Genomic DNA, 14,627 nt, shown 5'->3' on the forward strand with positions numbered 1-14,627 from the left:
GTCGATATTGAAGCCGGCGTACCACAATGCAGTGTACTCGGTCCGCTTTCATATGTAATATACACGGCTGACCTTCCAACAAGCCCGCAAATATTTATATCCACGTTTGCTGACGACACAGCAATCCTTTGCCGCTTCGAGTGCCCAATAAGATCGTCGGATGAACACAACAGTCATCTGAAACACATAGTAAAGTAGTTGACAGACTGGCGCATCAAAGTGAATGAGCAAAAGTGTAAGCATGTGACTTTCCCGCTAAATAGAAGCGACACTCATACTTCATTCTAAAGAAGTTACATACCTTGGTATTCGTATGGCCAGGCGCCTGACATGGAAAAGCCACGTTGAGGCCAAAAGTGGACAGATGAAGCAAAAACGAAAGATCTTCATTGGCTAATCAATTCCCGTTCCGGGCTTAGCCTTGATCACAGAATCCTTCTCTACAATACAATCATCAAGCCAATCTGGACGTATGCGTCACAACTGTGGAGTAATGCAAGTGCCAGCAATATTGCAATTACACAACGAAGACAATCTAAAATATCAGGTCCATAAGTTCGTGCGTATTTTACCCATAATCTCACTTTTGTATGATTTTTGCATACAAAAATTATTCGCGGAATATACGGAACTACATATTTATATTTTCTTTGATATATGTGCATTCAATAAGTGATTTTAATCGCGGATAGAAGCACGTGTTGTTAAAAAATAAAATGGAATCTTCGAACGCGTATAAGAGGCATATTTTGTATTTTTTTTTTTATAAAAGTGGTAAAAATGCAACAACTGCTGCTGCAGAAATAAACACTGTTCACGGAGAGGATACCGTGAGTGTAAGAACTGCGCAAAAGTGGTTTTCAAAATTCCGAAGTGGTAGCTGCGACGTGGACGATGCCCCACGCGCTGGTCGTCCTAAAGTCTTTAACTCCGACCCCTTGCTGAGCCAAATTCGACAGTCGATATGATAGGTCAGAGGTTAAATTCATCGCATGGAACAGTTCACAGGCACCTGGTTCAGTTGGGAAAGGTTTCAAAGCTGGGGAAATGGGTTCCGCAAAGACTTCCCGTCGCCAACCTGGTGATGAAAAATGGGTCCTTTACAATAATCCAGTTCGCAAACGCAAATGGTTAGATAAAGATGAAACACCAGAACCGACCCCTAGAGATGGCCTTCACCCCAAGAAGATTCGCCTGTCTATTTGGTGGGATATGGCCGGTATTGTTTATTATGAACTTCTGGAACCAAACCAGACCATAACTGCTGATTATTATCCCCATCAGCTATCAAACCTGGCGCACTTAACAAAAATCGACCGTCTTTAGTGAATAGCCGCAAAGTTTTGTTTCACCACGTCAATGCAAGACCTCACACCGCAAGGCAAACATTAGGTAAGCTGAACGAGCTCGGATGGGAGCTAATGTCGCATCCATCATACTCTCCGGATATTGCACCTTGTGATTATCACCTTTTCCGTGGACTTCAATCCCATATGAGTAACAAGAACTACTCCTCAAAAGAAGCTATAAAAAGAGATAACGAGCGTATTTTGGCTCCAAGGACAAACAATTTTTTGAGCAGGGAATTAAAAGAAGACATTGTATATATATATATATAATTGGCGCGTACGCTCTTATTGAGTTTTTGGCCGAGCTCCTCCTCCTATTTGTGGTGTGCGTGTTGATGTTGTTACACAAATGGAGGGACCTACAGTTACAAGCCGACTCCCAACGGCAGATATTTTTATAAGGAGCTTTTTCATGGCAGAAATACACTCGGAGGTTTGCCATTGCCTGCCTATTAGAAAAATGTTCTTAATTTTTGTGTTTCACCGAGATTCGAACCAAAATTCTCTTTGTGAATTCCGAATGGTAATCACGCACCAACCAATTCGGTTGCGGCGGCGACCATAAATACTTTAAACATTTTTTTTATTAATTTTTAAACCATGAACGCACGAACTTATGGGCTGACCTGATATTAAGAATGGTTACTGGAGCGCCGTGATACATAACCATTGAAAATATCCACCGAGACCTAAATGTTCCATTAGTGGCAACAGAAACAGCAGGAATCCAACAAAACTATGATACTACCAAAGGCTGTACCTCTCAAAAGAATTGACCTTCTAACCCTGTGACGCATATTTGAAGCCCTTATAACAACCTTGACCTTCTTCAAAAAGCTGTAGGTACTATAATTTAGGTTAAGAGTCGAAACCTTATTAAGATTAATTAATAGATTCAATAAATAATAATAACAGTAAAAAACTCCAAGAAAAAAAATTAAAATAGACAGAAATAGATTTACCGGGCTGAACAATTCAATTACTTAAAAGGTAAGTAGTTGGCACAGATAACAGAATGTTTCTGGAATGGTCACCTAACTTCCAGTCAGTAGGCATGCGTTTATCCGACCATCCTCTTCATACAAAAAAACAGGCCTGCAAAATGAATTAAGATTTATTAATGCATTTTTTTAAATTAGGGAATTAGAAAGAAGAGTGTTAGGAAGGGCTCTTTAAGAAACTGCTACACAGTAATCAAATAAATGAACAAATAGTATAGATCATGTTAATGCTATAAAAAATAAACATTTAAAATATAGTATGAAATATTTCTACATTTACACAGAATCAGCTCTAACGTTTTGCAGCAATCCGACATCAGCTGCGACAACAAATATGATTCCAATTGGTCACCACTACCACAGTACTAAGGTCGAGCATCCCGATTCGACTACGACACATTTGAATGGACATTCTCATCAGCCACTAACACATCATCCCACTCATATGCATTTACAGTCACATACACATACGCATCCCGCCACTCAACAGTCACTACCAACGCACACACATGCTCATACACCGAGCCACCCTCACATGTTGCATCAGCCGCATCCCAGTAGTCACTTATCCGCCCATACAACAGCCTACAAGTTCGGTCATGGAGCCATCATAACCACCGGCGCTACAAGCATGTATCATCAGCACCCTTACTGTACAACAAATAGCAACTCGTATAGCCTGCGTACCAACGGTTCATTATCACCCACCGCATCGTTATCCCTGCCATCGACAAGCTCAACAGAAGTTGATCTCAAATATGACAGTCCCTACAATTCAACCATATCATCAACTTACGCACTGCGGCCAGTCACTGTGGACTCGACTACTGTGTCATCAACCGATGGAGACATCAAATACGATGGTCTTTACAACAATGCGATTTCGACAAGCCAAACAGTAACGCAGCGGCGTGGATCGTTACAATTGTGGCAGTTTCTTGTGGCTCTACTGGACGAACCCACAACGAGGTAAGAAATATGCATTGGAGCCCAAATAAAATATTATATAAAATGTATGAACATAATTTTGAATAGCTCAAGTTGTATTGCCTGGACGGGTCGGGGCATGGAGTTTAAGCTCATCGAGCCAGAGGAGGTAGCGCGTCGTTGGGGTTTGCAGAAGAATCGACCAGCCATGAATTATGATAAATTATCGCGCAGTTTACGTTACTACTATGAAAAGGGCATCATGCAAAAGGTCAATGGAGAACGGTATGTGTATCGCTTTGTATGCGATCCAGAGGCGTTATTTAATATGGCTTACGGCCATCTGGCGAATGCGACAAACGCCGCCTCGACTGCAACGAAAAATGACCACCACACCCACATCTTGTCCACAGCAGCAGCAGCGGCGGCGGCGGCTGCAGCCGTAACACTGTCGTCGTCAAAAAATTTGTCTGAGTCGAACGGTAACGGTAACCTATTGAGCAGGAGTGAGTTAGCCATTAACGGGGATCACACGATGGAGCACAGCGTTGACGAAAGGGAAAGGAGCCTTGTGACACAGTTGAACGGTGCTAGCGCGAGATCGAGTAGTGATAGTATTTTCTACAGCAGTCCACTCCACAAATATTAAAATAAAATACAAATATCAAAATACTTATGCTGCAGCTATAATCTGTGTGTATAGATGTAATTTAGAAAAGTATATATTATAATAAAATTATGTGAAGCAGATCAAAATAAAATAAATAAAAGCAAATCTTTGCGGGAATGTCCCGAGTAGGATAATTTGATAGATTTTATTGACGTTTCTGAAATTTTTTACACTCAATTGTCATTTTTGTCGTTGATATGTTGCACATATACATACATTTATGTATACATGTACGGATATAAATATTTTTACAATTGCAAAAAAATCTGCACATACATTCATACTTTTCATCATGGCCGCTTACATCTCTATGTAAGTACAGAAATTTATTTTATGTACATTTTTATGTATGTATTTAATAAATATTGACAGACACTCATACATACATATTTATGTATATAAATATGGTATGCATATTTGAATTTTAACAAAATTACATAATCTCCTGCACGCACTATTCCATCTTCTTCTTCTTTTCTGGTGTCTCTCCATCATCACGATCATCATCGTCATCATCACTGTCATCTTCGTCAGAGCTGGAGTCTTCTTTTTGTGCAATCTTACGTTTCTCCGCCTTTTTCTTTGCATTCTTCTCCAAATATGCTTTCACTTTATCTGGCTGTGGACTGTAAGCCCAGTGTATAAGTTCCAGATGGATCTCTGTCGGTGCACCAGTCTCGGCATCAAACAATTTCGCTTCCTCAGCCTTTAGTTTTTCCAAAATTTTTGTAATATTTCGATTGCGTATAATATCCCATGACGTAGAGTCATCCTCTTCTGGATACATGGTGCGTAAATGCTTATAGTTGCCTTTGGCCTTGGCCCCACCATAGGCTTTAACAAATTCAGCTGCCAGCTCATCGTTCGCCTCGGGCAATTGTTCGATAATCGAGTATGCGAGGTATGCACGATTATTTTTTATTAAATTTTCTGTTTCAAACTTCTCCAAGAATTGCTCTAGTATCTTGACACCCTCCTGAATTGATTTTATTTTATCTTCATTCTTCGTGCCGGAGAGTACACGCTTCGAACTACCTATCAAGCCTTTGATGGCCAATTTTTGGTAGTCTGGATCACGATCTTTGAGAATCCTGAAAAAAAAAAAAATATAATATTTATATGCTTGTCAAACTGTTATAACGATTTTATTTATATTTATCTGTAATAATTTACATATTCATAAGATGAATAATATTTATGGCCATACAGTTGTCCACAAAATAATAGCATGGCATGAAAAATGTGTAAGAATGCATAACTTTTTTGTACCATATGCAAGTGACGTAGCACAAAATATCCACCAAAGTTAATCTGAATATAGAAAGTTACTGAGTCATCAACCAGGGTCATCCGCGTCGATCTTAGTTTGCCAGTTAGGGTCGAAACGCAGACGTTTGAGGCAACACAAATTATTCGCAAGAAGTTCACGAAAAGTACCGCTACTGACAAAGAAACAGATGAAAGCCCATATAAAGTTTGCGGTGCATGTGTCCTGGCTCCAGAAAGTATGTTCAGCGCCCACACAACACGGAATATAATCCCCATCCCCCGATTCACCACAAATACGGTCAAACATGGCGGCGCTAAAGTTATGGTATGGGGTAGATTTTCGTATAGCGGAGTAGGGCCAATTTATTTGATTCAAGGCATCATGGATCAAACCGCATATATGAAAATATTAGACGATTTAATGGTACCAGTTGTCAAATCGAAAGTGCCACTGAAATGGGATGGGCATATTAGCAGGATAATGATCCCAAACAGGCCGCAAAAGAATAGTTTAGGGTCAACGGGATTGAAGTTATGCGTTGGCCTGCTCAGTCTCCCGACTTCAACCCCATAGAAAACCTGTGAGCAACATAAAAAAGTGTTTAGATGATTAAATGAATGATTCCAATTCGACTTCCAGATTAATGGAAGGTAGTATAAGAGACATGGAAAGGAGTTCCATTAACATCTTGTCAGGATCGCATAGACTCTATGCAACGAAGATGTGATACAGTGCTGAAAACCGAGGATGTTTAACGAAATATTCGAGTTTTTTCGTTTTATAAAGCTTTTGAAGAATTTTATGCTAACTGTTAGAAATAATCTTGTATGATATTATGAAAATTACTTATATTTTTATTTGGAACTAATTTGTTTGCATACAACGAAATGGACGCCTACATGAAAAAGCGAGTGGAAACTAGGTGGACTAATCTTACCACATGCAAAACAGCAAAAGGCATGTGTAGAACAAAATACAAAAAACTGACCCGATTCGGGCTTACGCTCGCAGGAAAGGACTGCAGAGCTATTATAGGTATGCTGACAGAACATATTGTAATATATTTGCCGCACATGCTCCCAAAATAGGGATTGCTAAGACGGATAAATGCAAGAAATGCAGAGAAGAGGTTGAGGAAACTTTAGAACACCTTCTGTGCATTTGTCCGGCATTATTAAGAACGCGTTTAAAATGCCTGGGAGCCTCACTGTTTGAGGGTCTGGAAGACGTCTCAAAAGCGGATCTCCCAGCTCTGCTTAGATTCGCCAAAAGCGTTGACATTCTACATGATGTGTCTACTTTCAGTATTTATAGAGGTCGGTCTCCATCTGATATCGCTAGGGACCAAAAGGTCTATGCGTGGCTTAATGCCAACCAAGCTAACCTAACCTCATTTGTTTTACTTAAATTGAAATTTTAAATATAACCGTTCTTCCATTGAAAATTTAGCATTACATTCTTTCCGGCACTCCTATGTGTACATATGTACATACATGAATTTGTAATCCCTTATGAAGAAATCTTGTCGAAGATATTTTCATACATATAAATAAACATAAAAAGTATCGCAAAAATTGTAATTATTTTATGAATGTCGGTTATTTCTGTAAATAAAAAAATTATTTTGAGTGATGGAAATCTTTGTTTTGTCCTTTACGCTCTCCATGTTTGTATACTGCAGCTGTCTACAAGTGTCAAATATAATGCCATTTACAAAAATTAAAACTCTTCTGATAGAGTGATTAATTTTGTGCCACCTTATACAAGTAGGTGATTCTTCTTATTTTAGCAATGCATGACCATAGTTCCCCCAAAGCTTCGCTTCGATTGTATTTACTCATAAACCTAATTCTTAATCGGACATATTTTGCCGAACTCGAACAAGACTTTGCTGAACTTTGTATTCAAAATCGGCATTTAGGCATTGAAAGAAACGTGGTTTAGGGCGCTTATGACATATCGTGACGATTGCTAAATATTTATATGGCATGACATCATGCATTTTAGCCGCACTCGGCCTTCGTTATAAAGCGAAAACGATTTAGAAAACACATAAAACAATAATAAACAAATTAAAAAATCAAGAAATAAAAAATTAACCGTTAAAAGTAACGAGAATCTACATATGTATGTACATATGTACAGACGCATGCTTGTGCATGTGCTTCGGCAAATTTGCGTTCGCATATGAGTGTATGTGGATGTGTGCACTGTATTAAATGGTGACTGTGAGAACAAATGGTACAGTCGGTCTCTGCTTTTGGTCAAGTAATGCTGAGGTGAAATACACACATATGTATGTATGTATATATTTATGTACATACATATGTATGTATGTTATGACAAATAAGCAAATGTGTCAGATAGCATAATTTAAAACTATTATGACAAGTATAAAAATTTGGCAAAATGGTCGTAGTGGCAATCGCAGTCCAATTGTTTATAGGGCTTCTTCTACAAAATATCAGAAGGAAAAAATCGGAAAATGAAATGTCTATTCCGCTTGCAAGAGATGCTAGCCCATGACTATATCGTTAAAATGATCTAATTTAAAACTAATATAAGAGTGATGCATACAAACATACATATATGTAAGTATATCAGTAACGATGAGACATCCACTTCAATTTTAATATTTACGCTACTACATACATATGTACATATGTATGTGCATATGTAGATATGTTTGTACATACATACATGTTAATGTGTATTTATACACGGCATAGTGTAAGCATACATATTTTTTTAAATATCCAACAGCATAATCGTGACTTTATTTTTACGACTCACAAGAGTACAAGGTGGCGCAAATTTAATCACCCATAAAGAGACACACCATAATTAGGAGGAATAGCTCCATTATATTGAATGCGGCAAAAGGCGTGGAGTGGTTGTTTTTTGACTCGTCAGTGAATATACATTTCTATGTAGGGAAATTAGCCGTGGTAGTGATCAAAGTAGCAGCTTGTATTAGCATACATGCATATGTATATGCACATTCTAAGAAACACTTTTGTAGAATGCTAATGTAGTGGGCCCAATTTATCGAATATACTTCAGAGAGAGGTCATGCTCCCACAGCGTGAACCCCATTACCATTGGGATGTATATGTAATTACGAGTATTTTAGTAATATGTAATTACATTTAATACTAATTTACAAAATATATGTACAATTCTAAAATTGTATTTGGTAATGTGATTACACCACGGTTGTGATTAACGATTTCTATAGCATCTTATAGAGGTTTCCGGAAATGTGGATGTACGCCATTTTTTTAGAATTAGAATTCGATATTCAGTCATAAGAGACATACATTCATACATTTCGAATACGCAAGGTAAACTGCGAAACGCGTACATCAAAAAATTCCTAAGCTCGGATCCATACTAAGTACATGTTCGGGAGCCTTTTTTATGGAAGAAAACTCTCACGCAAAAAAATTGTCAAAAAATCAATGTAATTGTTAAGCGACTTTAAACTTGCATTTTATTATACGAAATTTAATGCGCTATAAAACTACACACCCAGAAATTTTCTTCTGATTGAAAAGATGAAAATTTTGATGACAATTTTTTAAATTTGTTAAATTTTTGTGAATTTTATACAAAGTTTGGAATTTTGATTTATAAGAATTTCTTACGCAATGAACTATATTTTTATAAAATTTTAACGAAAAAATGTAGCATGAAAAATATTCCGAATATTATAAGAAGATGAGTTGACTTGATTATGTGAGCACGAGTGTATGTATGTACGTTTGTAAATAATTTTCTCTAAGTTGCCTCAATATGTATGTATGTATGTATGTATTTGTTTTCACTTTTGTGTTTATAAATATGAAAGAGAAGGAAGAGAATTCTTCAACTACTCCACAAGAATGAGAAAATAGTTTTTCTACTAAACTTGGTTCTCCACTATCTATCCACGCTTCATTAAGTTATTTTTGCCGATATACACACGTGCACACATTAGTAGTAAATATGTGTGTATGAACATATGTTTTTGTTTCTGGTGCAAATGTCGAATACAAAGCTTAAAATACTCGCTGCCTCTCGGAAACACGTACACATTGTACATACTTATGTATGTGCTTGTATATGTAAGTGTGTTTGTGTTTTGGTTTAATGCAATAAGAAACCCTGCAGAGGATTCGTAACTCTAAACTAGTGAGAAACTTGCTAGATTGTAACTAGTATCGTGTAATTTAAAAATTTTAAAATTATATATGCTTATATCTACATAAATTGAATACATCCTTTGTTAGATGGTTGCGGTCGCCCATCGACAGGTAATGGCAAATCTCCGAGTTTATATCTGCCATGAAAAAGGTTCTCATAAAAAACCATCTGCAGCTTAAAACTGTAGATCCTTCATTTGTTGAAAAGCATAAAGATGTCGCCGCAAATAGGAGGAGGAGTTCGGCCAAACACCCAATAAAGGGTGTATATATTATGTATTATTCTTATGCAAATGATTCCAAACAGTTTTCTGACTAATCGTTATTTCCTGTGTAATGGATTAAGCGCTCACATAGCGGTCCGACTAGACAATTTTCATGATTTCACCGACATTTTCCACAACTGGAATCGTCGTTGGAATTACCTTTTTTCTAGTGCAATTGATACTGTATTAGGTTAATAAAAAGGACAATTTTTTTGATTGCCTGCCCTGACTTTTCAACCTTTCCTTTTCAATTTTGTTTTGGAACTTTGTAACACACATCTTCCTTCATTAAACACAATACCGTCAGCTTACTTTTTTTGAATTGCCTTTTAATATAACTCGATGCGATGTATATCGTGAGATTGGCGCACTAAACACATCTATCGGAAAGCATTCAGAACTTTTTACTTCACCTAATTTTATTATAATTTTTCTAGCAATCACACATTTTTGCTGCTTTCAATTTAAGTATGAATTGAAGATGTATTTAATGAATGTAAATACATACACATATATGAAAAAGATTACAAATATTTTTAGTTAAGAAAATTAATTAAAAATAACAGGTTAAACTGCAAGCCACAATGATCTTCAAGCTAATACATATTTACTATATAAAAGTATGATATTTAAAACAGTTGGGGGTTCTTGAGATATCATAGTACAAAATGTATAAATTGCTTGTATGTAAAAACAAGATTGGATATATTTTCCTGCTGGGTTTGTTCATATTTGTATTTTTTGTGATGATCTCAGTAAAAGTGACAGAACAGCAGGCCATCATCGTGTATTTGTAAATTTGTATGCATACACTTAATTGTTTTAATATACTCGTACACAAACAATTTACGCGCGTAGGTATGGTCCTACGTCGTTTTTGTACTACGTATGCATGAATGATGGATGTATTTTCCTCATCCGTGATACGTACATATGTATATACATATGTATGTATGAATGTATTTAGAAAGACATCATTTGATAAAAATGAACGCTTTGAACAAATTTGGGTCAATCATATGCGGGTAGGGATGAATTAATTTTCGTATGCTTCAAACCCTTGTTTTAGTTCATTCCTAACTGCCCCATGGCGTGCTTTTACATACACATGCAGGTACATACCTGTGCATGTACCATACTCTTATTGTAAAGACATTGATAATAGTCTCTTAGCAAAAAAAGAGCAAAGCGCTCTCAATTACCTCAGCGTTGCTTCCGCTGCTTCTTTGTCCTTAAATCCTAAGCCAGGTACTGTTTCCACTTTGTCTTCTTTGTCGGTTTTGGAATTTTTATTAGCAGCACCACCCCCATTCTCCTCTAGCCATTTCTCGAAAACTTCAATTGCTTCACCGATGTTTTTAACTTTTTCCTCAGCCTTCGTCACTGTGGTGAAAATGAGTGTAGATGTGACAAAAAACAAATACGAAATTAATTAATTAGATGACATTAACCGAATATTTTGTATATATTTTGCTTCTATACATACACACATAAATGTACATATGTATGCAATATGGACGTAAGGATATACTTACATACATACATATACACATACATACATACTTTGCGTAAAAGGTACTCACTGGTAAGGACACGCTTTGCCCGCCCGAGCAATCCCCGCACTGTCAACTTTCTGTATTGCATATCATGACTTTCGAGCAACTGTAATGTCTCCTCCGCCTTCTCTTTGTCCTTGAAGCCGTATTTCGACTCACCATTCGCTGCGTCCGACATTTTTATGCGATATGTGTTTTAAATATTCCCACAGATATGAAGGTAGGTAAATATTTTTGTAAGTATGCTCTATATGCAAAATACTAAATGACAAATAGGTATTCTATCTTTTGCATATAAATTTTAAACTTAAAAAATTTCAGCCCGTCTATTTTCAGACCGTTCCACACGATACGCAACACACAACTAATAACGAGCTAATGTCTAACGCATAAGTAGAACCTGAAAAGATTTGAAATTATCGAATTTTTTGTTTGTGCAAGCTTTTGTACAAATACATACATACATATATATGAGCGGTGGAAACGGGGTTGGTAAAGTAGCTCTTCCGAAGTGTGTGCATATGTACATAAGTATGTCGAGCACCTCGTCCAGTATGGGCTACAAAACAGCCCACAAGCATGCATATCTACAAACATACGAACGAACACATCGAAATTGTATGTTTTGTTTCTTATGTACATAGAAAATAAAAGAGAGTCAAATAATATTAGCTTCAGAAGCCGGTTCTTTCACAAAATTGTTGTTGGGGAGGCAGCGCATGTGAATGCATGTGTATTTCCATGAGTAGTCTGTAGCCATTGAGTGGACCGAAGGTAACAAAACTATTAGATAAGCATAGCAATATAGGCCATGATGTCATAGGAACGCGATATACAAACCTTGGCAAAGAAACTGAAGAATCAAAACAGAAAACCAAAGAACGCTTGAAGCAAAGAAGGCGTACACAAAGAATGTCTGGCCTCCGGCCCCATTCTCGTGTCTTACGCCCACAAATTTCATCGAACTTATTTCACCACGCAACAAACCAATTCGTTACAATTTGATTCCTTTATTTTCATATTTGAAACAGTTATGTAGTTATTCGTGTGGTCAAGTAAGATAGAATTTTGGTGAGCGACGGGAATGTTCCATGATGAGTTGACTTGAGTGAATTAACGCTTTTGCCTCATTCGACAGACTAATCCGCGAACAAAAGTTCTCTCTTATCTCCAAGAACGACATAATCCGGAATAAATTATTTTTGTATCAAAGTTTAAGGAAAATAAATTATTTTGGTAGTCGCTATAACATTATTTTTCATTAAAACAAACAGTAAGTCTTGCCAATACAAGGTATTTTGAGTACATCACGCATTTCGAACGATGGTGCAAAAGGGTTAATAAATAAGTTCGTTGAATCGCGATTGATTGCGTAGGCGTTCGGAACCCCGCTATTATTATTGTTGTAGCAGTTTACAAAATACTGCCCTGTGTGGTGAAGTCATCAGTCATTTATCTGTAACGGTAGACACACGAAATAGGCCCTTTCGACATGATGAGCCCAAAGGGAGAGAAGTGTTATTATGATGCTGGGTACCTTCAAATACCGAACATATATCGAGTATGTCTGGCTGCTATTGTGGCTCCTCCTCTTATTTTTGGACTGTCGTTCCACAAATGGAGAGACCTACAGATTTAAGCCGACTCCGAAGGCCAGATGGCAGAAATACACTTGGAGATTTGTCATTGGAAAAGAGTTTAACCTACTAAAACATCCAGAACGTAATTCGGTCAGAGTGACGTGGATCTTACAAAACAGCTAAAGATTTTCAGGGGACGAGAGTTCAGAAGGTGGTGAGGAACTCACGGTGAATGTCGTTTATGGCTTGCCTAAACACTGTAGGGACGTGTGGTTATTGTTCATATACCGAGATTTCGTCAGTCAATGAAACGAGATGTCTTTTGACCTACCTGTGAAATGATTCACCTTCCATCAATAAACTGTTAGATTGATTCATGCTGCTGAGAGATCTCCCGTCGCTATTCTGAGAGCAGTATTTTGGCAAGTTGTAGCTTCATCCATTAATTTATCCCTAACCGACCGTTATTTCACTTGCGATCACATTGCACGTTGTAGCCATCGCTGCTGGGCGACGATGAATTATAGACCTTGTTCGAGGCACGTAATAAAAGCGGAAGTATTGCAGGACTTATCAACGTTTGCAACCCTGTTGCTAATGCTAAGCTGGAACTTTTCGGATGTTCGGCACTTATTTTGCATAGATAAGTGAAGGTAAATAATAAAATAAATAATTGACGCGTACACTTCTGTTAGGTGTTTGGCCGAGCTCCTCCTCCTATTTGTGGTGTGCGTCTTGATGTTGTTCCACAAATGGAGGGACCTACAGTTTCAAGCCGACTCCGAGCGGCAGATATTTTTATGAGGAGCTTTTTCATGGCAGAAATACACTCGGAGGTTTTCCATTGCCTGCCGAGGGGCGACCGCTATTAGAAAAATGTTTAATTAATTAATTAATTAATTAATTTTGCTTTCACCGAGATTCGAACCAACGACCTCTCTGTGAATTTCGATTTCTTTGATAATTTCGATCATCATCATCATTGTTGGCTGGACAACCCTGGTTGGGTCTTCGCCTGCTGTAGCATATGCCTCCAATTGTTTCGGTTTCGTGCCTTCGGGTATGGAGGCCCGAAATCCCAATAAGCCTGCATCTTCTTCTACACTGTCAATCCATCTAAGCGGCGGGCGGCGCCTTCTTCTCTGTCTGTGGCATTTACCGAAGAGTATTTGCTGAGGTGGGTAATCCGTATTAAGCCGCAATATGTGACCTGCCCATGATCTTGATTGTGGTTATCACAGATGGGTGCGCATATAGTTTTCCGAGTTCATGATTGTAGCGTTTCCGTCACTCGCCTTTATCACATATCGCGCCAAAATTTTTTCGTAAAACTCTCCTCTCGAAAATCAGCAGCTTCTGTTTACCCGCATCTCTGATTGTCCACGTTTCTATACCGTATAGCAAGATGGAAATAATAATTGAGCTATACAGTGAAGTCTTTGTTTTTCTATTTAGGAGGCGACTCTTTAGGTGTTGACACAGCGAAGAATAGCAGCGTTTGGCCAAAGGATTCTGTGGCCGATTTCAGCGGGCATTAAAATTCCCTCACTACTTCAAAACCATAGTCAGTGATTTTTAGTATTTGACCCACATTGTGTCTGACAGATTTCCATGTAGTTGAAACTAGCGCTTTAGTTTCGACTTCGTTTATTCCTAAACCCATACATTTTGCTGCTCTTTCAATATCTGCGAAGGCTCAAACTCGGCAGCGAGGAAGCGATTATGTCTATGTCATCCGCGTAAGCCAGCAATTGAACCAATTTAAACAAAATAGTTCCCCTTGTGTTTACAGCGGAGTCCCTAATAACCTAATTTCGATACATA

At 37.8% G+C, this 14,627-nt stretch overlaps 2 protein-coding genes across 2 annotated transcripts in view; one reads left to right on the forward strand and one right to left on the reverse strand.

Annotated features, from left to right (window-relative positions):
- The window catches only part of LOC129237125 (ETV5-related protein Ets96B), a 44,092-nt gene extending 40,166 nt beyond the window's left edge, over positions 1-3,926 (forward strand). Inside the window, exons 6-7 of the mRNA XM_054871600.1 lie at positions 2,635-3,319; positions 3,386-3,926. Of these exons, the coding sequence (XP_054727575.1) occupies positions 2,635-3,319; positions 3,386-3,926 (1,226 nt within the window). The remainder of the gene's footprint in view (positions 1-2,634; positions 3,320-3,385) is intronic.
- Positions 3,927-4,054: 128 nt separating this feature from the next.
- LOC129235995 (uncharacterized protein DDB_G0283697) lies at positions 4,055-11,600 on the reverse strand. Its single transcript, XM_054870117.1, has 3 exons — positions 11,251-11,600; positions 10,870-11,050; positions 4,055-5,038 (listed from the first exon to the last, which is right to left on the reverse strand). Exons 1-3 carry the CDS (start codon positions 11,399-11,401, stop codon positions 4,402-4,404), a joined length of 969 nt encoding a protein of 322 aa, XP_054726092.1. The 5' UTR covers positions 11,402-11,600; the 3' UTR covers positions 4,055-4,401.
- Between the last annotated feature and the right edge of the window lie 3,027 nt (positions 11,601-14,627).

This window comes from Anastrepha obliqua, chromosome 1 (assembly GCF_027943255.1).
Source record: "Anastrepha obliqua isolate idAnaObli1 chromosome 1, idAnaObli1_1.0, whole genome shotgun sequence".
In the NCBI taxonomy this organism is placed as follows: Eukaryota; Metazoa; Arthropoda; class Insecta; order Diptera; family Tephritidae; genus Anastrepha; species Anastrepha obliqua.